The sequence below is a fragment of the Syngnathoides biaculeatus genome, chromosome 17 (assembly GCF_019802595.1).
Source record: "Syngnathoides biaculeatus isolate LvHL_M chromosome 17, ASM1980259v1, whole genome shotgun sequence".
Classification (NCBI taxonomy): domain Eukaryota; kingdom Metazoa; phylum Chordata; class Actinopteri; order Syngnathiformes; family Syngnathidae; genus Syngnathoides; species Syngnathoides biaculeatus.
Window position 1 is genome coordinate 23,786,587 of NC_084656.1, and position 26,155 is coordinate 23,812,741.

General features: G+C 53.6%; 1 protein-coding gene across 10 annotated transcripts; it reads right to left on the reverse strand.

Annotated features, from left to right (window-relative positions):
* Positions 1–1,701: 1,701 nt before the first annotated feature.
* On the reverse strand, positions 1,702–26,067 carry LOC133515312 (unconventional myosin-XVIIIb-like). 10 transcript variants are annotated; one of them, XM_061847757.1, is made up of 42 exons: positions 24,765–24,893; positions 23,371–23,483; positions 21,878–22,021; positions 21,331–21,657; positions 20,875–20,938; positions 20,416–20,528; positions 20,175–20,342; positions 19,144–19,354; positions 18,917–19,059; positions 18,735–18,835; positions 17,854–17,917; positions 17,642–17,786; positions 17,175–17,345; positions 16,197–16,287; positions 15,941–16,133; positions 15,769–15,849; positions 15,581–15,701; positions 15,374–15,521; positions 15,128–15,314; positions 14,904–15,057; positions 14,548–14,657; positions 14,412–14,477; positions 13,402–13,530; positions 13,191–13,334; positions 11,269–11,358; positions 11,078–11,197; positions 10,635–10,752; positions 10,263–10,387; positions 10,020–10,174; positions 8,894–9,017; positions 8,628–8,822; positions 8,001–8,111; positions 7,812–7,916; positions 7,641–7,730; positions 7,432–7,545; positions 6,916–7,032; positions 5,054–5,137; positions 4,835–4,972; positions 4,204–4,389; positions 3,773–3,906; positions 2,837–2,980; positions 1,702–2,769 (listed from the first exon to the last, which is right to left on the reverse strand). In XM_061847757.1, the coding sequence occupies exons 2-42, from the start codon at positions 23,407–23,409 to the stop codon at positions 1,830–1,832; spliced, it is 6,204 nt and encodes a 2,067-aa protein (XP_061703741.1). In that variant the 5' UTR covers positions 23,410–23,483; positions 24,765–24,893; the 3' UTR covers positions 1,702–1,829. The 10 variants fall into 10 exon arrangements, with proteins under 10 accessions (XP_061703741.1, XP_061703738.1, XP_061703740.1 ...); XM_061847761.1 differs by adding an exon at positions 3,985–4,075 and having other exon boundaries at positions 2,632–2,769; positions 7,641–7,916; positions 24,765–24,895; XM_061847754.1 differs by lacking the exon at positions 24,765–24,893 and adding an exon at positions 25,557–26,067 and having other exon boundaries at positions 7,641–7,916.
* Positions 26,068–26,155: the final 88 nt, after the last annotated feature.

Genomic DNA, 26,155 nt, shown 5'->3' on the forward strand with positions numbered 1-26,155 from the left:
AACATCCTTCCTTTGGTCTTGGTGTCTCGGTGCGCTTCGAAGGCTTTTAGGACTGCTAGTCCGGTTTAGCTTAGCTCATTAGCCGCGAACAAAGGGACACATTTGTGCAGTCAGATCATCGCAAAGTATCGCTCAACACAGATCAAGTGTGTCAATCGTTCACACGTAGCTATGTTATGCAAGAGAAGAACTGCTAATCCATTTTTATGAGACATGTATTGAAAATCAAATATAGGACTTACCTTTGTGCAAACATATCTGTTCCGGTTGATGGATTCAGTTGATCATGTGGTCTTCCACAAAGTTTGATCCATTGAAGACATTTTTCATACTCGGTCTTCTGTTCCGATCGATATTAGATGGATTCAGTCGATGATGTGGTCTTCCACAAAGTTTGATCCATCAAAGACATTTTTCATACTCGGTCTTCTGTTCCGATCGATATTAGATGGATTCAGTCGATGATGCGGTCTTCCACAAAGTTTGATCCATCAAAGACACTTTTCGTACTGGGTTTTCGGTTTTGGAAAGGGTACGAATGGAACTCCACCAACTAGCCTTTCAGGATACCCGTCGTCACTATGACAAAGTCCGTGACTACACCTCTTAACCATATCTATTGTTAAACAACCCAAATACGCGATAAAACGCTAACAAAAGCTATACTGGACCATGCGACTTTGTCAGAGGTAATGGCGGATGCCGACAAGGGGCGTGGTTTATGCAGATTTCTGGCCTCTGATTGGTCAGCGACGCGGATGACGCAATTTGTACGGAGGGGTCAATTGGACCGTCTCTCCCCGCCTTGGGTCCCGGATCTGCTAACAAGGTAAAAAAAAAACAAAACAACAACTCACGTTTCGACTGGCAGTGCATCTGTTAGCTCAGCAGCAACAGGGAGGCCGGGATCCAGCCGAGACCGGCTCGGCTGCGGGTGTTGAGATTAGCCGGCCGGGACGCGACTCTTCGTGGAAAAAAAAAAAACTGAGAAACCGGCAGTGGGAGTCTTGAGTAATGTACCGTCGGGGGGGTTCCAAGAGGACCAAACAAGGCCACAGCCATCAGCTTGAAGCTCGCCTCCCATTTTGACCCATAAAATGGGTTTCAAAACATACATGAATATAAAATACCCCAACTTTGTACTCTTGACTCACAAGTCAAGCATAGTAAGTGTAGTGACTGCTTATGCGTCCAATATTTGGTGCCTCTTGGAGTCACCAAACAAAACAGTTCTCAAAAGGTCACCGCCGCACTTGCAAAATTGACAACCTGACACAGACGTCAAGGCGTACATTTAGAATATTTCCGCAGAGTTTGCGAAATGTAGCTTTGGTCAAACATCAAATACGAGTCGGAAGTCCGGCTTTGCAGGGTCCTCTCGCCGCCAGTGGGTCTCCCGGAGAGAGGAGCCCAGCCCGCCTTTTGGGCTGCTGTCAGTTCAAAACGAGAAAAAAACTCTTGGAGGACTGTAAGACGAGAATTCGAGTGAACCTGCCAATCAATTTAGGGCGCGGTAGGCATCTTCTCGCGGGAGGGCCGCTTAGAAAAATGCAGTTGAGACACCGCAGGCAACGCTGACGCTCAGACAAAAAAAAAAAAAAGAAATCAAAGCGAGACGTAGGGCTGAAAAAAAAACAAAGCAGGAGAAAAAAGTTACGTTAAAAAGAGAAATGTAGAAATGAAAAAAGAAAACGTAAAAAGTGTCATTCTGCTTATTTATTGCAAACAAAAATGAAAAGGCACTTGGACCGAATTTGACGCTACTAGCCAACTTTGCTAAAGTGGCTAAAATCCGACGGTAGCGCGTCCGCATGCTAATGTGCGCTCGCTCAGCGGCTTTCCTTGTTGAGGTATTTCCTCATGACCGCCGCCACGTCTCCGGGCTCGGCGCCTTCGCTGCCCTCCGCTTCCAGCCGTTCTCCCCGGGGCCGGTCCGAGCAGCCTCGGGCCCGCGCCGACTCACAAGATCCCGACGAGTCTCCGGACCCGGACGATTCCGCGTCAGACCCCCCACGGCGCCGCGCCGAGGGCGGCAGCTCTCCGAAATGGACGCTGAGCGCTCGGCGGCCACCCCGCGCGGATCCGGCCAGGCTGCCGGCCGACCGAGCTCTGCGGACGGCGGGGAGGATGTCGGACGTGCTGTCGGACTCGCCCGGGCGTTGCCGATTCTGGAATAGCGCACCCTCGAGCGCCGGGGTGTCCTTGGACGTGTCCTCCGAGAGCAAATCTTCCAGCGTGCAACGGCGTCGCACCAGCGGGGAGCGGTGAAGAGTCGACACGGTGCGCTGACTTTTCTCCCGGTCCTCCTCTGGGACGGCCAGGGAGGGTGCCGGTCGGGCGAGGGGGCGTTCGGCGGAGGGGTGCCGGCCAACGTGCGAGGAGGCCAAAGACGAAAGGCGGGGCAGCGACGGTAGCGACGCGATGGGCTCGCCGGGGTTAAAGCACGACAGCGTGGCAGAGGATGCAGTCGTTAGTGGCTCGCCGGGCGGGAGAGGCGACGAGGGCTTCAGGATACCCGGAGGCGCGTCCGCCGCAAGGGACAGCGCCGAGGCCCGACGCCGAAGGGCGGACGCCGCCGTAGTTTGATAGACAGGGAGCGGCAGGGTGCCGTCCACGTCGCCGCCCGCGTCTGCGTCCGCGTCTCCGCCCGCTCGTCGCTTGCGAAGTCCTTCCAGAAGCTCAGATAGCGCCGACGAGGACGCCGCCCGTCCCAGTCCTCCTCGTGTGCGCCCCGTGCCCGAGTTTTCCCCGTCCAGGTCCTCGCAGGAGCTGGACAGAGCCGAAATGATGGCGTGACACATTTGGGCACCCGGCTCAAAAGAGACCGCCGTCTTACCGGAAACTAAACGCGCTGCCGGAGTCTGCCGCCGACCGGCGCCCTGACTGGCTGCCGACGCTGCCGCCGGGTGAGCCTCCTCTGGTTGCCGTCCGCCGAACGCCTGTGGCCTCGCCGGCCTCGCCCGCCACCCCGCCGGACTCCCTGCGAGGTCGCAGGTCAGGTGACCTCAGTGACGCGTCGACGGAGTAGTAAAACTGTCACGCTGGTAGCGTGCCTGCGCGCCACCACGAGCGTCAAAAAGCAAAAGGTTTACGATCCATAAAGAATGCTTGTGATGAGTTTCCATGTGCTAAATGTAATTATGATCCCGTAGCGCGCAGTTTTATATGGAAGGTGGAGTACGCTACGTCGCTTCTGTACAATGTCCAGTGCCAATAATTACTCTGTTGAATGTCAAATTGGCAACGTCGGCAAAGAAAGATTTATTCTGAATTCTAACTTAAAGAAGAGGGTGACAATTCTGGTTGGAGAATGAATATGCATTGACTAGAAAGGACTGTTGAATGTGAACATGAGGGTGGAGGGAGCTGTCGAAAAAGGTCGCCTCCTCCTGGATTGCTGCATCGCGAGAAAATGGAGCAAATTGAGAGAAAATTGGGATTGTAGAACGTAAACATTCGGGACATCAAAGATGGACACCTATCGGATTGTGATATAGTGTCGAAATGGAAGATTCTAAATTCCCCCGTTGGTGTGATTGCGAGTGCGAATGGGCCCTGCGATCGGCTGGCGACCAGTTGAGGGTGCGCCCCCGGCTTCCCGCCCTTCAGACCGGTGGTAGGAGGCGGGGCCACAGTGCGTACGGAACGGATCTGCGACGACAACGAACGAAGGGAAGCCAACCGAGCTCGACGATGTGCGGGAAACGTGCGCCGCGTCGTTCCGCTACGTCCACCGCGCGCCTCCTCAAGTCGTGCGGATTGCGAGCGCTACCTGTCGGTGTCGCTGTCCTCGCTGGACTCGACCTCCTCCAGGGCGGCCCGCAGGTCCACGATGCGACGGATGGACGTCTCTAGGTCGGCCTGCAGCGTCTGCCGGATGGCCGTCAGCTCCTCCACCTGCATTTCCTGCACGAGCGGACGGCCGCATCTTATCGGGACGCCCGTTCAACCTTGACGAACGGGTGACCACAAAAGTGTGCGCGCCTCTTTGTGTTTGTGCCAGCAATGTCAGGATTGGCCAGCTGCGTGCGCTTGCAGGTGGCAGGAAGGGGCGTGGCCGAGGTCCGAGCCAGGCCTTCTCGTCCAATAGGAGTTTGCGGGATTTTGGTACATGTGCGGGCATAACATTCGGCGTGCCGTGGGCGCGTCTTCTGATGCGGCGGGCAGTGGCGGGTCAGGTGGCCCACGCGGTCCCGGTCTTACCAGCTCCATGCGCCGTCTGCCGCTGTCCTGATGCTGTCGGCTCAGCTCGTCCATTTCCACGCGCATGTCCTGAAGACGCCGCTGGTAGTAGTGAGCACTGTCACGCTCGCGAGCCTCCGATTGAGCGCTGCGCTCAAGCTCCTCCCCCAGACGCACCACGCTGTCTCGCAGGCGGAGCACCAGCACCTGCGCCCACACAGTCACCGTGGTTGCTAGCTAGCTACTGTGTGTACCTTTTGGGCATCGGGTTTCAGATTTTGGTTCTGGCACTAGCTCTAGAATTGATCTTGGTGCTGGTTCATATATGGATGAAACTGGTTGTGGTGGTCGCCCGCCCGGTTGCTGAATTTGACTGGTACACCTGATTGGGGTTCTTTTGTGATTTTAGTCCTCCGAATACTGGTCGAACTCCAGAGTTAGAACTGGTTTTGTTATCTATAGTATGCTCAGCTAAATACTGACACACACGAGCTTTTATCCAATCAGCTACCAGGTCCATGTTGGCCATTTTCTAAACACTTCATCACGTTGTACTGTTTGCTTTATTGGAGTACTCCAGGTACCCAAAATAGAGATCTGGACTCATCTGTGGCGGTTGACAAAGATGACTTGTGCACCGCGACCGACTCACCTCGAACCTTTTGACTTGACCTTTCTGGAACTCGAGCTTGTTCTCCAGGTCGCACACTCGCGCTTCCTGTTTGCTGACAATGCTGCGCCCCACAGTGGACGACTCCAGGAATTGCAGCTTGGACGCCTGCTGCTGGAGCTGCGCAGGGAAGATAACGGGAAATCACGCGAGAGCGGCTCAAATGTGATGAAGATGACGTGACGGAGGGGGCGGGGCTACCTCCTCCTGGAGGGCGTGTCTCTGCTTCTTCACCTCCTCAAGCTCAGCCTGCAGTTCTCGGATCTGACCGATGTCACTGGACGACTGAAAAGACAAACATTTCAGAGCGCAAGACGGGAACGTGCCGAAAAGAGATTAGCTTCTGCTTGTCGGAGGGCAGCAGCTTTAGCGGGGAATCCCAGACTGCCCTCTACCCAGCCACTTGGTACATCCCATCCAGAGGGATCCCAAGCTGTTGCCCTCTCTGGCGCATCCCAGGTCTTCACGGGGCCTCCTTGCAGTGTAATGTCCTCGGAATATCTGACTGGGGACGCGTCCTATCTGCAATCTTGCTCTTTTTTTCCCCGCTCCTGATGCGACCATAGGTGAGACTAGGAACCTGCATCAACTCTGCCAGTCCACATTTCAGTAGACTCTGCACTGACCTGCCTCTCATACTCTCGCCTCCATTCTTCCCTTCCTCGTGAAGAAGACCTCAAGACAGACACACACACTTGAACTCGTCTACTTTGGGTAGGATGTTATCCCCGACCCGAAGAGTGAACACAAATCCGTTTCTGATTTAGGACCATGCCCTCAGATTTAGATCTGCTAATTTTCATCCCAGCCAGTGCTCCACTGAGCGTTTAAGACATCATGAGCAGATCATCTGCAGAAATGCAATGATCGGATCGTGAGGTCCCACTCTGAGAACCCTCAGCACGTCAGCTACGTGCGTCCAGAAATTCTGTCTGTAAAAGTTCTGAATAGAATTGCTAAAAAATGGGCAGCCTGGGCAGAGTCCAACCCTCACTGGAAACGAATACAACTTCCTGTCGCCAATGCGGACCAAACTCTGCCGGTGTTGCAGGGACTACACAGATTGTAGCAATAGGTTTGTTTCCCCGTCCTCCCAGAGCATCCACCGAACATGAAGCCCTGAGAGCCACTGTCAAAAACCTTCTCCACAATGAACATGCAGACTGGTTGGGCACACTCCTACGCACCCTCCAAAAAACATGCTGAGCGTATGAAGCAAGTCTCCTGTTCCATATACAGTACAAAAAAGACACCGGTCCTCCCAAAAATGAAATTGGACTTCCCGATGGAATCTCCTCTCCAGCACCCCTGAATAAACCTTACCGGGGAGGCTGGACAGTGGGATCCGCCCGTAGATGGAACACACCCTCCGGCAGACTGGGGTGGTGCCCCCACCCTGCGCCCCCCCCCCCCTTTTTTTTTTTTTTTTTTAAATGTCTGCCAATCCAGAGGTAATATCGATGTTGAAGAGGGCTGTGGCACCGAGGAGCTTTTTAACCACCTTGGCAAATTCAACCCTCGATAGGAGCGCCTTCCGCAGAGACCCCAGACTATGCTTACTCAAGGGAAGGCCTGATAGAAGAACAGACGTGGTCTCCCGAGGCACCAATTGTCAGCTTCCCGAGTCGAGGTCAGCAGTGCCTCGCCCCCACCGTACAGTGTTAATGGTGAACCGTTTCCTCCTCCTGAGATGCCAGATTCGGGACCGGAATTTCCTCCAATCCTGGAAGTTGTTCTCCATAGCCTCGCAGGACTCCTGCCACGGTGAAGTTGTTGCCACAGTGACCACTAAAACTCAATTCCGGTAGTCATCAACTGCCTCTGGAGTCCCAAAGACCCAAAATTCTTCATCTTGGCGGGATCCTTGACCCCTGGTGTCCACCGACGAGGTGCGGAATATACCCAACTTGGACTCCATGCCCCCCTGCCTCTCCCAGGATGTGGTCAAAATTGGTGTTGAAAGTCCTTCTGACAGGAAAAACATGAAATTGAAAATATAACAAGAGGACAAACATGAGACAAATGTTGGAGAACAAACACAAAAGGACATTGGTGCCGAGGACCTGCGCAATGAGAGCTTTGTGTTTCTTCATGAGCTCGTTGAGGTCCTCCTGGTCTTCTTCCAGACGTTTGAGCAGATCGACTTTCGTACGTTGCAGGACGCAAATCTCGTCATCCAGCTGGAAACACAAACCCGCTTGCCACTGTCAAACCGGTTACATTGAACACTGTTCTTAACTTTTCAGTTGGTTCCGATCTGATACCGGTTGTAGGTCTAAACCTAGTACTTTTGCAGTTGTGGTGCTAGAACTGCTGCACGTACTGCGCTACAGGTATGAGTAGTAATTGAACTGGCTATGGTAGCTAGCATTAGTACTGTTACTGGTTGTGCTACTACAGCTGGTAAGGGTTCTGGTAATATAAGTGGTTGTGGTGTGATACTGATTTTGGTAGTGGACCTGAAGCTAGTACTAGTACAGGTTCTGGTAGTGGAGCTGGCCTTGCAATGATTGTGCTACTGCTTGTGCGGTTGTGGTCCAGTTTGGGTGTTTGTGATGGCGGGTGAAGATGTTTCTGACCAAACTCTTCTGCTTGCTGATGGTTTCCAGTTCAACCTGAACGTCTTCCAGCTCCTGCGTCAAGGTCGCCCGGAGGCTCTCGAGCTCACGACGCCGCGATTCGCTGTCCTCCAACTACACGCACGCACGCAAGCACACACAGAGACATCTAGACACGAACATCGGTAGCGCAAGTGGTCCGCCCGCTCGGCCGATCTGCATCCGCTAACCTGACAGTGAAGCCTTTCCAGTTGCTCCTTGCTTTCACCGTCGAGGATCCTCCCGCTTTGTCGTTGGCCGTGAAGAGCGTCCAGCAGGGTCTGGGCGTCGGCGAGTAGGGCGTGAGTCCTCTTCAGGTCTCGCCTCAACTTCTTCTCCACATCAAAGTCACGGTGGCCGACCTGTTCGCACAGCGTGGCGACCAAACCTTCCAGGTCGCGCTTCTCGTGGATGACTATCTGCTTCTCCTCGTATTCTTGCTCCAGCTGCATCTCCAGCTGCCTCAGCTAGCGCGGCGGCAAAACCAGGTCTTCACAAGACGCCCGTTCAACGCTAACGCGCCGAGGTCGCGGAGGCGGCAGTCGACGTACCCGCCGCTGGGACGACTTGTGTACATCCTCGAGCTCCTCCTCCTTGTCCTCCAGCTCCTTTTGGTGCATCTGCTTCACTCGGGCCATCTCTAATTCCTCACGGACGCGAGCCTGGGTTAAGAGCGGCGACGGCTTTGCACATCATTCCCGACACCTCTGTCAACATTACAACTAGCGACTCACTCTACCAACTGTGTCGAAAGAGAGGACGTCGACTGAGCGCGTCATCGTTAGTACTCCCGATGAACTTTGCTGACCGAGACCAAATCGCTCGTACCGGCCACTGATGCATTTCTCTTCAAAATAGTATCCTTACCGAGTCTTTTTTTCAACAAAGTCCCAACCTGCCTACAAACTTGAGTCTCGCAGGCGTCGACGGTTCGTCTCAGGTCATTTCCTTCTTTTTCCGACTTTTCAAAATAGTATCCTTACCGAGTCTTTTTTTCAACAAAGTCCCAACCTGCCTACAAACTTGAGTCTCGCAGGCGTCGACGGTTCGTCTCAGGTCATTTCCTTCTTTTTCCGACTTTTCAAAATAGTATCTTTACCGAGTCTTTTTTTCAACAAAGTCCCAACCTAATTCCGGAATAGATGCGAGCGGCGTTGCTCCCGACGAACTCGACCCACCTGCTGGTGCCGTTCGATTCTGCCGGTCAGCTCGGCCACTTCCTCCGCCCTCTCGCCGGCCACGCCCTCCAGGTGGCGCACTTGTTTCTTCAGCTCGGGCACCGAGTCGGCGGTTTGGTGCACGCTGAGGTCGCGAATCTGACTACACAACTCGTCTTTCTGCTTCTGCAGGCGGCACGCCTCCGCCTGACTTTCCTGCGCGCACGAAAACGCTCGAGTCCTCAAGTCGGCCCTGTGACGTATTGTGTTGCGCTCCCCGGGCTCACCTGTAGGGTTCGGCGCATTGTGAAAATCTGGACCCCAAGCGCGGTGTTTTCCTGTAGGCTTTTCTCTTTCAACTCCCGCTCGCTGTCGGCTTCTTCTAACGCCGCCGCCAGCTCGCTATCAAAGCTGAAAGGATTAGCATCGTTTTAGCATGCCAAGCAATGAGCTAATGGGTACGTTTGATAGCATATGTGCTAGTATGTCAATGGCATGACGATCAAAAAGTTTGTTTTCATGTTTGTGTGCATTCATGTGTTTTTGTGCGTATTTTGTGTGTAACCCTGTACATGCTGCATGTTTTGTTTACGCGTAACTGCCAAAAACAAGAAAAAACATGGTCCGGGCATTACTAGCAAGCTTTTATTGCTCAGTGACTGATTTTGTCAAAGACTTTCGGTCTCAATCAATGACGTGGAATGAAAACTAGACTGCGCACGACCCCTTTCACCGGTAATTGGGCTTCCACTTCCGGTCTGGGCAAAACATTGCTTTGGCTATTATTTCATGTGAAAGTTGACATGCTTTGATATCCTCACAATTGTACATTGGCAAACATAATATTGGAAGACGTTTGGTTTCGCTTTTGTGCTGTCAAAAGCGTGCAGGCGGTCGCCAAGAAGTAACTTTTCACCGTTGTGTGTGTTTCAGTTTAACCTTCATAATGACTGTAATTATTAAGAGTTCTGAATGTGGAAAATATATCATTACAATATCATGAATGTATCTTTGCAACCTTCCCGGGGATGCTGCAAATGCTGAGATTACATTCACGTCTGTAGGGAAGTCTGGAGATTTATCACATGGTTTTCCATAAAGCGTGTTTTGTTTGCTTTTTGCCCTGACCGGAAGCCAGAAGGCGCAACCAATGTCTGATGCGGAGCGCGCACTCTAGTTTTGATCGTACGCAATTGGTCTCAATTGAGCGTCCGCTGTGATCCTGGAGCGGCTCCGACGACCGCAAACAAATGTGTGGCAAGTACAGAGGCTCCTTCTTGAGTGTGTGTGCATTTGTGTTTTTGGATGCATGTTCGCGTGTGCACTAGCGCGTATTTTTACGCTCACGTGTCCGTCGGCGGGGCGATCACGCGTTACCGTCTTTTAGCGTTTGTTAGCATTGTCTTAAGTCACCGTCGTTGTTTGCGTTCCAGTTGGTGCGCTCGGTTGTGCAGATTGTCCGTCATCGCCCTGGCGTCGTGCAGGTCGTTGGCGGCACGCCGACTCTGGCGTTTAAGGTCCGTCACGGTACGCTTGGATTGGTCCAGCTGAGCCTGCAACGATGCCGCCTGCGGCCCGAGGGACACGTTACAAATACTGAGCTTGTTTTCGGCTAAAAGCGTCAACTATTCGCTCGCGCGCGTTCGCCTTCGCTACCTTAGCGTCCAGCTGTTGCCGAGCCCGCCGCTCGACCTCGGCTTTTTCCTCCGTCTGCTGCAGACGCCGGCGAAGGAAGTCCACCTCGGTCTGGCAACACTCCAGCTGCAGGACCAGCTCGCTTTCTGTGAGCCGGCAACAGCGCACTCGAAACTCAACACCGCACTTGACGCAGCAAATTACGTGCAAAACGTTTCAGCCCTCATTGTAGACCTGGTGAGCTAACTTCTAGCTAGAAAGAAGACGAGGAGGCGACGTCTTCCTTGGGGAATGCCGCCATTCCCCCCTATCAAAAAACCCTTTCCAAGCAGGATACGGTCCAACACTGAAGTGCGGGGCGTATCCTGGTGCGGACAGGAAATACCAACTAACCTGTTCCTCTTTCTGATGCTGCCACTTGCCGACTCTCCAGCGTACGACGCTTTAGACGTTCCTCCTCCAAATTTTTCTCCAGCAGCTCCATAGCAACCTTGCACTGGTCCAGGCGAGCCTGGGGGTGTGTGGCATTTACAGGAAGTAGTTAAAAAGGGTGGCGGTCGGGGGCTGAGAGTGCTCAAACGGGTCCTGACGGGCCATAGGAAGTGGCCTAAAAAGTTGGCCATTGGGGGACAGGAAATGGTCAAAAAGGTTAGCCGTTAGGAACAGGAAGTAGTCTCAAATGCGGGCTATCGGGGGCAGGAAATGGTCAAAACATTGGTTGTCGGAAACAGGAAATAGTCTCAAAGGTCGGCTTGTTGGGGACAGGAAGCGGTCGAAAATGTTTGGCGGATAGGGAGAGGACGCGGCGGTCAAGTGAGTGTTGATGAGCGGCTCACCTGCAGGTCCGAGTTCTCCTTGCTCAGCCTCAGTCTCTCGGCCCTCTCCACATCCAAAGCCTGAGCCACCGCGTCGCCGCGGAAACGCTCGTCGCTCAGCTCGGAGGTCGCCGCCGTCAGCTACGCACGCAGCAATTCCGTCACTCCGTGCCCGTGTGTCGAGTCGTGTGCGTTTTAGTGTGAGTACAAACTTTAGTCTCGCAGGCGTCGACGGTTCGTCTCAGGTCATTTCGTTCTTTTTCCGACTTTTCCAGACGCCTTCTCAGTGCCGACACTTCGTCCTGACGACACGCAGACAAAAAAAGATACGCGCTGGCGCAAGAGCGACGGCGTCCCGGTGGACGCAGACGCCGCCGCTCAGCCTCAGCGACAAAGTGAGGAGCGCCACAAACTGGAAGTGCAGTCGAAGTTCTTTGTGAGCGTTCCACATGAGTCGTTGCCCCAGAACGCATGGTTGGGATGTTTGCGATTTGCTCGTCAAAGTTACCACCCGTCACTTTCACTGGCTGACGCTGGAAGTGGAAAGGCCCATTGCTCGTTTCATACTCACGTGTGCTTCTTGGTGTCATTTCTAAGGAAAACGTGTTCTGACCCAGCCTTTTTTGATTTATTCCAGCACTAATGAAGAAAAATACTCCCTTCTGTCCATTTTCTGGACCGCTGCCAGTCACGCGTGCCGCAGGCTAACCCAACTGAGGCGGGCCACACCGCGAACTGGTCGCCAGCCAATCGCAGGTTCGGGTACATCAGCATAAAACTGTTTGCCCCTGTCCCGGTTTGGTGGCCTCGGCACCGCATCTCTGCTCTTTGGTTCTTTTGGCTTCGTCGAGCCGTGACCTCCGGCTCTCACTGGAGCGATTCGCAGCAGAGTGTGAAGCGGCCGGGCTGGGAATCGGCGCCTCCAAATCCGAGACCGTGGTCCTCAGTCGGAAAAGGGTGGCGTTCCCTCTCCGGGTCGGGGATGAGGTCCTTCCCCAAGTGGAGGAGCTCAAGTATCTCGGGGTCCGGTTCACGAGTGAGGGAAGAATGGAGTGAAAGATTGACAGACGCATCGGTGCAGCGTCTGCAGTGATGCGGACTTTGTATCGGTCCGTTGTGGTGAAGAGGGAGCTAAGTCGAAAGGCGAAGCTCTCAATTTATCAGTCGATCTACGTTCCTACCCTCACCCGAGGGCACGAGCTGCGGGTCGTGACCGAAAGAACAAGATCCGGGATACAAGCGGCCCAAAGGAGTTTCCTCCGCAGGGTTCGAAGGGCTCTCCCTTAGAGAACGGGTGAGAAGCTCGGTCATCCGGGAGGGGCTCAGTGTCGAGCCGCTGCTCCTCTGCATTGAGAGGAGCAAGATGGGGTGGCTGATCCGAATGCCCCCCCCCCCCCCCCCGGACGCCTCCCTGGTGAGGTGTTCCGGGCACGTCCCACTGGAAAGAGACCCCGAGGATGACCCAGGACACGCTGGAGAGACTCGAGCCCCGGAAGAGCTGGAAGAAGCGGCTAGGCAAAGGGAAGTCTGAAGCTACTTCACCCGTGACCTGACCCGGAAAAGCGATAGATAATGGATGGATGGATGGATGGATGGAGGTTATCATAAGTCTGTAACATTACAAAGTGTTGAACAGCGTTCCATATTTTTTCGGAACCTTTTCAACTTGATCTATGATTTATGACATCGGAGCCTCAGTCAACACGAATGACTGAATGAATTCGAATGATCCCGCAAATATTTTTCCCGGTTTGAGGCCCGAGATCATCCATCCATCCATCCATCCATCCATCCATTTCCTCCGGCTCATCGGAGGTGAGGAGCTTTCGCAGGGACCCCCAGACTTGCCTCTCCCCGTCTACTTTTTCCTTGTCGGGCACACCTGACGTCGTCACTTGAGCGTCCTCATTGGGATATGTTTGCCATTCATACATGCGTCTCCCCTGTGTAATATTGCGTGCTTTAGAGCTTTATCCACAATATCCACAACGGTGGTCTGGAATAAAGCACAGATTAGTGGACGGCCAAAATTGTGTGTCCAGTAATAAAAAGTGCAAGACTAATACTTGACTTTTCTATCGCTTCCAAGATCATCTGATATTTTGGGAGCAGTCGGTGGGTTCGGCGCTTGTACCTCTTTTGCGCGCAGCCTCTCGTTGTCCGTGTTGACGGCCAGTAGGGGGCGCACTCTGCAGAACAGCTTCCACCAGTTCCAGTCGGCCACCGCGCGCAGCACCCGCAGGTTCCTCTGCAGGCAACGCAGCGCCACCTGCTGCACCTGCACAGGTCCGCTCGTGTGATCGTTGATGGGGATCAGCATCTCTGCACTTGTCCTCCGGGCTGACCTTCAGCGTGCGGTACTTGTGTCGGGCCAGGTGGCCCGCGCAGGCCGCCTGAAGGTGAACCAGCCAGCCCGTCACCTGCAGGTCCCTCTGAGCCTCCAGTTGGGCCAGGACGCCGCGCTTCATGAACACCTGACGGACAAACAGCGAGTCAAACGGGACCTTCCGGCCCAAAGCGCTTCACGTTGGCTTAAAATAGCAGGAAGTGCCCCAAAAGCAAACGGCGGTCCGGAGCCACGGCGAGGCTGCGAGGGACGCGACCCGCGGCCGCCGTTCCCGCCACAGAAGATGCAGCACCTTTCCCAACTTCTGAGTCGCGCTTCCGAAGCCGGTTAGGCTCAACGTGAAAATGGCACCGTAACGGATACGAGAACGTAGCACCAATTAATAGTAGATGAGGAATCGTCCGTCGCAATCAAGCTAAAAAAAAAAAAAAATCTGTTCAAAGCTTAAGCAAGCACTTTCTAGTTTTTGGGTTTTTTTTTTTTCGGCTCCTCTGCGCACTGCTGCCATTTCTTTTTTTCTCCAGAATGGCGGTGCTTTTCTTTGCATCGTTTTACTTGAAAGTTGATCCGACGAGTGCACTGCTGACTTCTGTTTGCTATCTCAATCAAATCAGGTGACGCCACCGTGGCCGCTTTGACAAATTTGCGGTCGCTTCAGAACCGGGAGAGCGCTTGCTCGCCGTCGCCGAAGGTTTAAAAGCGCAGCGCCGGGTCGTCGAGAGAGGATCCGCCGTACATCGAGACCAGAACCGGCGTATATCCTTGGCTGTGCCAAGTCCCAGTGGGGGTCCGTCCGCTTTGAAAGGTTTCACGCCGATCCGGATATTTTATCCGAGGTGTTATCAACATGCAAATTGTAGGAAGCCTCCTTTGCGGGTGACTGACAGCAAACAGCGGCGACGTCGGGCCGGTCTGGAAATGGGATTTGTGTATTCATGCAGGATAAAAAGAAACTTCATTGGAGTCAATGTATCTTTGTTGCACACGTGACACACGACGCTTTCTGACCCGACTGGCGCCGACCGCGATGCTCTTCGGGTCCTGGTCCAAGTCGGCCAGCAGCTCGTCCACGGCCTGAAACAAAGATGGCGGCTTTGAGTCAAGCGACCCGCGTCGGTGTCACCAGAAGACGAACGGAAGCCACCTTCCTCTCGTCGTGGCTGACAAACACGGAGGCGTAACGCTTCATGACGGGCGGAGACAAAGCCTGGAAGTGGCAGCGGAAGTCGCTCAAGGTCATGTGGTCCGGGTAACCTGCCGGGGGGAACGCACACGCTCTACTACGACTTTGCCACATCTTCAGCCGTTTCATATCTGTGGGTCCTTTTCATACAATTCCAGACTTTTTCTTGTTTTGTTTTTTTTCCTAACCCTAACCCTCGTTCCGACAGTTCTCACAAATGAATGTCAAGAATTCCAGTATGGTCTAAATCGTTCGTTTTTCAAGAAATCTGATGACAATGACCCTCAAAGTTCAGTGCGCGCGTGGGCGGGGCCGACCTGCGCGGTAGATGCGCAGCGCGGCCAAGGCCTCCGCGGCCTTCAGTTGCGTTCTGAGCTCGGGTACGTGGAAGGCGCCGGCGGCATCCGTCTTAGCGCTGACGCACTCCAGGAATAGGGGACGGGCGCGGCCGATCACGTTGACCAGTGCGTCCTGTGGGAGCGGAACGCGTTGAAATCGTCGCCTGACAAAGGGGGCGGACCTTCGGGCGGCGCACGCTTACGGCCTGCAGCTTGACGGCGACGCAGGGCGAGTGTCTACGTAGCGCCGCCGCCCCGCCGCTCAGCGTCTTTCGCACGGTTCCGCTCCTCTGCAGCGAGCGCTGGCCGAAGCCCCGCAGGCCGCAGACGCCGGCGCACAGGGGGGCCACGGGCACGCCGGCGGCGCCGAACATGGACTTCACCGACGCTCTGGGGGCGACGGCGAAACGTCAGCGCCCGAGCGGTCCCGCCGCCGCGAGGAAACTCACATTTTGGAGTCGTGCAGCAGCGCGGCTGCGTTGCCCGCCGCCGGGTTGACCTGGAGCTCGCCGAACCATCCCGTCAGGTCGTAGCGGACGGGGTCGTTTCCTGTCAGGTGTTGGACTTCGCAGTGCAGAGGTTGCTCGCATTGACGCACTGGACGGGCACACCGCGCGTCAGTCGTGGTCGTCGTCACCGCCGTCGCAGTGTCTTACCTGTGTTGCCGTAGTGACGACAGACGCGCTCCAGGGCGACGCCCTCGCCAGACTCGGGCATCGACATCTCCTCGTCCAGCGCCCACAGGAGACCGCGAGCGGCGTCGCCCGCTGCGCGCACCTAAAACGAACCAAGGTACGCATGCACGTTTGTTGTGTGATGACATCATCGGCGTGCGCTGACATACTTGCGGAGGCGGTTGGTCGATGGCGGCCACGACGTCGGCGGGGCTGACGTCCGGACACTGGAAGTCCACGGGGATTTTCTCCTGCGCAGCCACACCCACACCCACTCGCACGTTGGTCTGCGTCTCACGCTTGTCGCCGTCGTGTGCGTGGGCGAATGCGTGCGTGCCACACCTGCGCGTATCGGTCCACGGCGCGCGTGAACGTGTGCACGTAGCGATGTTCCAGAAGTCGTTCTTGCAGGTAGTTGTGACAAAACTCGCCGAGGTTGGCCGCCCGTTCCTGCGCCGCGTGACGAGGGTTCCTCAAGCCCGGCGGGTCCACCACCATCACCGACGCCAGCGCCAACTGCTGGCCGCTCAGAGATCTGCACGCGTGGGGGGGTAAGGACGGCGTCCTCGAGCGCGCATTCGCTGACGTACGCGCGCACCTGTTAATGAGCGACACGACGGCGCCGAAAAGTTCCTCGTAGAGACCGGCCGCCATTCCGTCCACGCACTGGGCCGCCGTCAGCCTCGGGCCTGCAAAGAGGAAAAGCGGCTCAGAGCGGGGAGCCTCCCGCTCGGGGCTCGGCCTACAAAGTTCGCAATCCCACGACAAATCAATCTTATCAAGGATTCTGTGTCAGGATCGTCGGAAAAAAAGTCCGTCTGACGAAACCATATTTCTTGATCCGCGCAAGATGGTCAAAATGCTTCTGGAAATGTTCCGGCGGCTTTTCTGGATGTGTACTTTGCGACGATTCCGCTTTTCCGCAGTCGAACTCCTTAAAGACGTTTTGGCGGTGCACGTTTTGACTTATGACCCCCCCCCCGATTTCAGTTGGGTCATACTTTGGGACTGCATAAATGACGAACTCCACGTCTGTTGTTGTTCATTCCCGTGAGTTACTTTTTGTTGTTGTTCTTCGTACTCCACACGAACGTCGGGCCAGTGCGGCACCGACCGCCGGTGGTAAATTCCTGGTGCCGATTCTGATTGCGATTGGGCTTTACATTAGGTGTTGATCAAGTTACAAGATGCATTTTTCAGATTTTGTTGTTGTTGTCGTTTTTGCAGAACCCACAACAGCGAGAAAGAACTTTCCGGATGCTTCCCCGGCCCTAACGCAGACCCAAAGACTCAGTCAAATATGCTCCATATGTTTCCTATGGAATATTGTTCGGGAGGTACTCGGCTTTGGCCGGGACCGAAACGCTTCCCGATAGTTTGCTCGGTCTGCGTGATGTTTCCCGCTAATTGGATCGGTGGGCCGGCGGGCGCTCGCCTCTGTTGCTGTCCTCGTTTTGGCATTTTCGGCACTTGGACCGGGGCCGACTCGCCGAGCACGAGGGAGTCTACTCCGAACCTGCTTTCGGCACCTTTCCCAAATCCACAAAGTTTTTCACGTGAGCAAAACTGGTCTGACCGTCTTGTAGCTGTCCGGCGCCGTCGCGCTCTCTGCCGCCCCCTGTGGCCGTCCGCAGCAGCCGCCTCAGGTGATGCTTGAAGACGGCCGTCTGAAGCTCCTCCCACTCGCAGCCCAGCGCGCCGCTAGCGGCCTGAGCGCTTTCGAAGTTCAAAAACTGCCTCCGCCCCACTGACAACACACACACACACACACACACACGGACCAATCAGTGATCCCAACGAGGCCACTAATGCTGCTGCTGTTTCTTTCGGCTTGTCCCGTTCGGGGTCGCCGCAACGTAACATCTCAATGAACGAACGCTCCTAACGACACTAAATTGGATGCTAACAGCAATGCTAGCGAGGATGCTAACTGTGATTCTAACGAGCGAGCTCTTCTGATTGAGAACTTCACTTCCGGTCCCCCCCCCCGCCCCCGACCCCAATCAGGCCGTCGGTCGGTCGGTCGGTCGGTCAGTCGGTTACCTTTACAGGCCCCGGCGGCTCCCAGATGGTAAATCCCGGCCAGGACGTGCCAGATGGACTTCTGCTCGCTGGCGCTGAAGCCCAGCGTTTCCATGGCAGCCACCAGCTTGGCGAAGGCCACGGACGCTCGCTGTCTTTCTTCCACCTGCGGACACGACGACGGGGGTCGGCGGGTCGGCGCTGACGCAGAGGCAGGTGAGGCCGGCGGATACCTTGGCGGGAGGGGCCATCCCAAAGGAATGACGCTCCGGAAAGTGATGAAGGCCGAGCTCCGTCCTGACAAGGAAGCGTCCGTGTTAGCGTCAACGTAAAGCGTCGTCGATTGAAGCCTCGCTGGCATCGCTGTCAGTGTCTTTGTTGCATCTTCAGCAGCAGCAGATAATAGTAATACTAATAATAATAATAATAATAACAAGGATGCACTTAAATCGCACTTTTGTCGACGTTTTACAATTTCCTTCATTATTCATTCGTACGTGTCGGCGGTAAGCTACTCGTGCAGCCGCGCGGCACTCTCGACGAAAGCGTGGCTGCCATTCTACGCCCGCGGCCCCTCACGCACAAATCGGGCAAACTGCCGACCCCGGTTTTGGCGCGCTCTTACCCTCAGCGCCGATTCCGCTAGCCATTATAAATTGCTTATAACATTGTAATCTACACAAATGACATATTGCAGTTAGCATTTTGCCTGGCATTCGTGTTCGTATCCTCGTCAATGTCTCCATTGGCATCCGTGTCGGCACTTTTGTTATCTTCATGATTAGAATCATGGTGAGCGTTGTTAGCGACGCTTGTTTGGATCGCGATTAGCACGATAATCAACATGCAAACTCCACACAGGCGCAGGGCCGGGATTTCAACCCCGGTCCTCAGAACTGTGAGGCCAATGCTCTCCAGCTACCTCACCGTGCCGCCAAAAGTGGTACATTATCGGCGGGGACGGACAAAAAAAAACAACAACTTTTGAGAGCAAAATCCGTGACTGTGGGGCCATGAACTGGTTAGCGCGAATGGGCGAGGCCTTAGCTTCACTAGCTTCGTGGCTAGAATCTTTGCTGACTTTGTTGTTATCACAACTCTTGCTAGCACCTACCTCATCTCCGTGCCAAGTCCCACTAGCATCTGCGAGAAGACCAGGAAGTTGCTTTCCCCTTCCGTCATGTGACAAACTCGCCATTTGTCCAACATTATCGTCTGAGGTGGGAAAGCACAAGATCAGGAATCACGTCCAAGGTTGCGTTTTCGTAGCTGCGTGCGTGCGGCGTATCTGCTAGCCTGCACGTGTCCGGATGCAGCACGTCCGGCGTGGTTGAAGTCCACAGAGAAAAGCATGGCAAAGCGCGAGGAGGCGTCACTGTAGGCCGAAGTCACGCAGCCGAAAGACTTCAAGACGGTAAACATGGCCTGCACGCGATCCACTGCGACACAACAAAGCACCCAGGAAACACGTCGCACTTCCCTTTCAAAGGCTCAGCCGGCGCAGTTGGCACCAGGAGACTGACCGCTCATGTTGGGTCCGACGGTTCCGGCTCGTTTGAGCAGCGCCACGGCGAAGGCCCGGCACGTGGCGGTCTTGCCGGTGCCGCTCCGTCCGGTCGCGCACAAGCAGTGGTCGCGCCGGGTGTCCACCACCGACACGTACACCCGCTTGACCAGGGCGTCCAGAGCGGGTGGGGCATCCCGCCGCGACTCGCCTCGCCGAGATTTTGCATTCTGATGGAGCAGGAGGACGCCGAAAATAAACACGATGGACTTTGGAGACAAATACACACAGTAGTACATAGTGAGCACACCCCGAACCCCTTCGTGACAATAAGACACTGGATGTAGTCTTCGGATACGCAGACGATGTACTGAGAGATCAATTGTGCGTTGATTGCTCTTAGGACTGGAAGCAACTTTCGGGATGAGCGCTCGACTACACCTTCATTTTAGGACAAGTACCTTCTCACACGACTAAAATCTCTCAGAACGAGAAAGCTGTCTCGAGACTACAACCTTTCGGGATTACGAAACTTGGAGCTAGACTGTCCTCTCGGGACTACCGCCATCTCACAGGACTGTAACCTTTTCACAAAACTTCACTTTTCTCCCTAGACTAGTTTCTTCACTTGGGACCTCAACACAGTCCCTTGGGACTAGAATCTGTTACTGGAATGAGAACCTTGGGTCTGGTCTCACACATTCTATCCTATGTAGTTCTTCCTCTCGGTATTATGTAGCTATATGTAACAATAGTTTCTCTCAAGACTGGAACCATCTCCCTGGACTGCAACCTTCTCCCGGTCATAAAACCACCTGGGCTGAGAACCTTTCTTGGGTTCGAGAGCACAAATTTGCGACTCGGCTGTTCTCTTGCGATCGGTACCTTTCTCTCGCACCTTTTCTCAGGACTAGTATCTTCTTACATGGCAAGCACCTTCACTTGGTAGCAGAAGCTTGTTCTAGTCATCGGGCAGGTCTGCCACATCCAATATGGAAGACGTATCGCATTTCCATCCAATATTTAAATGCTAACACGCTAACGTGTCACCTTTCCATGTGTGTTCCGGGGCGGCCAGAGGTTGATGAGGTTCGGGCCGGCGTGCGTCAGCGGCATGCCAGCCTTGGAGCGGCTGATGAGCGTGTGCAGGACGCCGCTCTCGTTGATACTCGGGAGCTCGCTCAGGTCCTCGCACAGGTCCAGGTGGGCGGGGTTACACTGAGGAAGAGCGGTTGCCTTCATCAGATAGCTCTCCTAGAAAAATGAAGTAAATGCGGGCCATCTGACTGACTTTGTCAACGCAGTCTTCTGGAACGTCGAGCAGCGAGCCGTCGCTGCGGAGGCGGAGTCTCACGTGGCCTTGGGGGAGGTCGGGTGTCCCTTCATCAGGCTTCAGTTGAGTGGCTGAGGCGAACCGATCACAACCTCAAGATTCATCTCAGGACGACATTATTCCCGCTTGGAACTAGTACAGATCATTCGAGCCTCGTCTTGGAACGAGCACAGTCTCCTTGAACTACAACCTTCCGTCTGGTCTAGGACCTATACTCAGGAATATACTCTAGACATGATATCAGGAAGCTTATTTTGAGACTAACCTTTTCTCATGACTACGATCGCTGTTTGGACTAGAACCTTATCTCAGGATTGGGGTCTTCTCTCGGGATGAGCATATTGTCTCGGTACTAGAACCTTCTGTCTGGCCTAAAAGTTGAACATTTGCTTTGGAGCGACAACGGCATCAACGTACCCGGCGTGAATCCGTCCTGGTGCACATACCAAACGGGTCCGACCTCGTACCACACGTCCTTGACCTGACAAGCGAAGCACAGGCTTTGATGGACTTTCGGATCTTTTGGGGTGTGTGTTGAGAGCATTGTAGAGCAGTGGTTCCCAACATTTTTTTCCACTAGTGTCTGTTTGAGGCAACCGTATACGTATTATTTGCAGTTAACCGCGAATGTGTTTTGCCTGGGTCAGTGGGGTCAGGAGGTCGGGATGCCGACGGCCTTTCGCAATCACCGGGGTTGGGAACCGAGCGTCCTATCTTCTGCTCTGCTAAAAGGTCATGAAAAAAAAAAAAAACATTTGAATGGTAATTCTTTCAGCTCTGTCGGCGTAGCCCAGTTGCGGTCTGCGGACCGGCGGCTGGAGACCACTGTTCTAGAGTGCCTCTTCTGGTTTATTTGTCGTGTTTTCTGAGTACCTTCTCCCTGTCACATCCCGTCACATCGGCATCCGCTAGTCTTCCTTCGGGTTCCTGACGTTCCTCGGTTTCCTCCTTTGTCTTCACTTGCTCCTCCTCTCGCAGCCTTCGCTCCGCCCCCACGTTCTCACCCTCGGGGCACGGCTCCGCCACGACCTCCTTCTTCCCGGGGAGGGCGACGGTCCTGTGTGATGAGGGCGAGTGGGCGGAGCCAGGGGCACGGCCATGCTTTTCACCTCGCAGCAACATCTCCGCCTCCAGAATGGGTGGAGTCTGATCCGGAAGCAGAAACTGTTGCACTAAGTTGTCTCTAAGTTTGCTCGGCTGCTGGAGGAAAAACAAACGAGCTTTACGAACTGTGCTAATGCTAAGACCTCAACTTCCTCTTATGCTGGCCCCTGCTAGCTTGGTGGCATCGTGGAAACACATCAAGCGTGTGCTTTATCAATGAACTCTATTGTCATTATTAGCTGTGCTAAAGTTAGCCACGACACCTTGTTGTCTCCGTGCCGTGGTACCAAGCTAGTGAGCGAAACGAAACTCTCACTGGTTTCTCGTCTTTGACGTCGGGCTCTTTTTGTTTGGTTTCCTTTTCGGAGTCTCGGACCAGCTGCCTGAGGAAGCCGCCCGGGAGGGCCGAGAGGGGCGGCGGTGGTACGAGGGCCGTCACTGGATGATTCTCCTCCTGAATCTGGGGTCACATCATCCGTTAGACCACAAAGTTAGCGTGCTATTGCTAGCTAATGAACCAGAAAGTCGAAGCTTAAAAAATGCGATGGGTTCTGTGCTAATCGTTACCCATAATGCGTGATGACCAGGAAAGAAAAATTCAATTGTGTGTTACTATTGCGATTAGTTTGCGTGCGATGAGACCATGCTGGCTAATTAGCATTCCGGAGCACTAAAGCCATCCACACAGCATTTTCACATTGTGTCGACGGGAAGTATCAATTCCAAAGCGAAACAAGCTCAGAGGACGGAGAAATCAGGACTCTGGACAAAGCCTTGCGGGATCCCTCCTTTTGGGGACCATACCAGAAGCTGATCACTTCAGACGAGGACTAGAATTGGTCTGATGACTTGGAACCTGACCTCATGACCTGAGAATAGAGAGCGGGCCTAATGACTTGGGACTTGTTTGGTTGGGTTCCGGTTAGGGTCTCCAATGAATGCATGTTTTTGGGATGTGGGACGAGAGCGGAGTGCCCACCTGAGGAAAAGCCACGCAGGCACGGGGAGAGCATGCAAATTACACACAGGAAGGGGTAGGATTCGAACCCTGGTCCTCAGAACTGTGGGGCAGTCCATCTACCGTGACGCCGGAGCTAAAAATTGAGGACTTGTTTGCAGCTCAGACCTGACAACTTGAGGGTTGAATCGATTGGCTCCCGTAAAGATTTTATTCTCACGATTCAGGATTTGACCTGATGATCTGGGACAAACTATGACTTGAGACTTGATGATTTGGGACTTTCATTTGGAAATAAAAATGGGATGAGGTTTTGACCCGATGACGTGGAACCTCATCACTCGAGACTAGAGACTGGGGTCTAACGACTTGGGGTTTCTTGAAGATTCGGGACAAGAGACTTGGACTCGGTTTAACAGGGACACAGACCTAAAGGCTTGAAAGTTTAGGACTCGGACCTGAAGAATTGGAACATTTTGGGAGCTTGGACCTGACGACTTGAGAAGCTAAGAAAAAGACGTGACTTGGGACTTGGTTGGGACTTTGGACAACGATGATGATGACATAAGAGCCGGAGATCTGAACCAATGACTTCGGCCTGATTGAAACCTTGAATTGAATGACTTGGCGTTTGATTCTTTCTTGATCTGGGCCTGGCGACTAGGTCCTGGTGATTTGACACTTGTTTGGGACTCGGACTGGAGAGTCTGCGATAAGGACCGGATGACTTGGGACTCACTGGAGACTTAAGACCAGTGACTTGAGGACCTGCATCATTTCCTGTAACACACACACACACACACACACACACACACCACACACACACACACATGCAACGTGCGCGGGCGAACCTTCTTCTCCCAAAGTTTTAAGCGTGATGACAGCGCCATGTTTGTGTGGTTTTCGGTCGGGTAGGGTGTGCGAGGGCGGGGTCAGAGGGACGGCAGCCTGGAGTGACGGAAACCTGACGGGGAGCAAGTCGCATGCACACAAGTGTCCATCATCGTCGTCGTCACGTTTCAGTCAACAGCATTTTAAGACGTTAGGATCGTACCACGTTCGTTTTGTGCGGGGGCGGTGGCTCGACGCTGTCATCGCGACTCAAATGGCAAAGAGTGACAATGCATTCCTTCGAGGTGTTTTTCTGACATGACACGCGCGGGATGGCCTCAAATCTTTCCCGGATAGCAATTTGGCATTCGGATTTTGTCACGTCGTCGATCGGTTTTCCGTCGCGACCCGGGCGGGTGCAGCCTGAACCGCCCGTCGTAAAAACACGAAAAATAATTTGGGGTTTTTTTGTGTGCTACCGGGACAATTTTGTTCATGACCAAAAAAAAAAAAAAAAAAAAAAAATCTAATTTCCTATTTGATTTTTTTCAGAACTCACTTGTTCTCAAACATTTGACGGCATGAAATTCTCAGCTGTATAATCACGATGAGCAACGTGAAGTTATGTTTGATTCCTAAGAAAGAGAAAAACATCTCCAATCCCAGCGTTGGATACGTAATATTGTTGCGGTCCACCCCGGCGCTGACGTGGCGAAAAAAGGCCTCGTCGTCGAAAGAAAAACTGAAACAATTGTCACCTTTGAGAATCACTTTCGGCGTCTTTGTACCCGCAACAGTCAATCAATCGTACGTAACCGAAGGTCCAAGAGACCACGTAGGCCAGGACTTTTGTCTGCAGGCATTTTCCTTTAGGAACAAAGCAAGACGGGACCATCTGCTGCTATTCTGGACCTTGAAGTCGGGACTCAAGTGGCAAAAATGGCGGACTCGTCGTCTGTCCAAACGGTTAGCCGAGCACATTTCCTGGTACGGGGGTCGACAATTTAGTCACGACCTTTTTTTATATATATATATATATATATATTATATATATATATATATATATATATATATATATATATATACACACACACACACACACACACACACACACACACACACACACACGCGTATAAAACGGCAAATTGTTCGACAGTGATCGGGCCACTAAAGCGGGCCTCGACCGCGGGGGCGGCTCGCGTGCCAATCGGTGACATCACAGACGCTCACGCTCGGCTCCTCCCACGTGGCTGGCGACCACAACCGAGCTGTTGACAAATTCCTCACCGCAAAAAAGTCCAAAAGTCTGCCGGTCCGGTGGACCTGTCCAGCGGCAAAGTATCAAGGTACCACCTCCCCCCCGGGGTTAACCCTACCCCAAAAAAGTCAAGTTGAATGAGAAGAATCGAGTTACCGTTCTGGAGGTCCACGAGGTCCACGGGGAGGAGGACTGGAGTCTCTACCGAGCCTCCTGCTGCTTGTGCTTGGCGTGTCCGAGCGGCGCAACTCTCGACAAGCAACAGACGCGTCCTATAAATAAAACCCCAGCCGGCTTCGGGGTGGGGGTAGGGGTGGGGGTGGGGGCACCAAGACCGCTCTGGGTGACCTGCTCAAAACGTGAACGCCGCTCCAGAATGTTCGAGGAGGACAAAGTTATTTACGTATACAAACATTTTATCCGTGGGATGTATTTTTTTGTTTTTGAGGGCTGACAAATGGTAGACGTGGTGGTGGTGGGGGTGGGGGTGGGGCGGTGTCGGTACCTCAGCTGTCATTTTGACCGACACCTGCAGCTGAAGAGAGGGTTGGGGGCGGAGTCACGCAAGTGGGCGGCCCTCTTCTCATACAAAACAGTCCAAGTGGATTGCTGTGACCCTTGTGTGGATAAGTGGCTCAGGAAAGACTGTAAGTTGGGGGGAGCAGGACTAGAATTGATCTGATGACTTGAGACTATAGCAGTTGATCTGCAATAGGCACTTTTCCACTGACATCGCACACGCGGGCGCCATCTTGGTTTGGTGAATTCTCGTAAACAAAGCGCAACCGAGCGGGAATCTTTTCAGAAGTGGGCCAGTGAGTGCAATCTTCTCGGTTGCTCGGCCTTGGAAAGCGGCTTTCAACTTTCGAGAACGACCCCTCTCGGTAACAAAAATAATAGACAACATCACTTAACCCAACGTTGACTGTCATCACGCGGTCCACTCACCTCAGCAGCGCGCTTCCAACGGATACCGACTGACCGACCGACGACGACGACGATTCCCAGCCAGTGACGAATTGCTTGTAGGCCTCCAGACTTTTGTCATTCTTGAGTTGCTCCACGGTAGAAGCGCTCGTCCACAAGAGGAGAGACTGGACCACGCCCACGCCCACAGTTGGGTTTCTCCAGGGCCTACGGCTCAATATTGGCGATCAAAGCGCACTTCTTGTCACACTTGTCAACATCTAATGAGAGCCCCGCTAACTTTCCAAAGTCTTTTTAGCCATCCTGCGTCACTTTTAACATTTATGGAACTCCGGTCTGGATGCAAAAGCCATCGAGTGAACACATCCGACATGGCCACGCGCTCCGGATGTAGTCACGTGGTCGAAAAACGGTCTCTTAGACACTTGGAGCTGACGACCAGTGACTGAAAACTGTTTCCGACGACCCGGAACTATACATTTGGACCTGAAAATGTGCGAAAACGAGACTTGGACCAGATAACCGGAAGTGAACCAGAATTTTAAAAGTTTGAAATGCTGGTGGTTGAAATTCCTGTCAAAAAACAAACAAAAACTGTCACAGCAATAACCAATAATTGC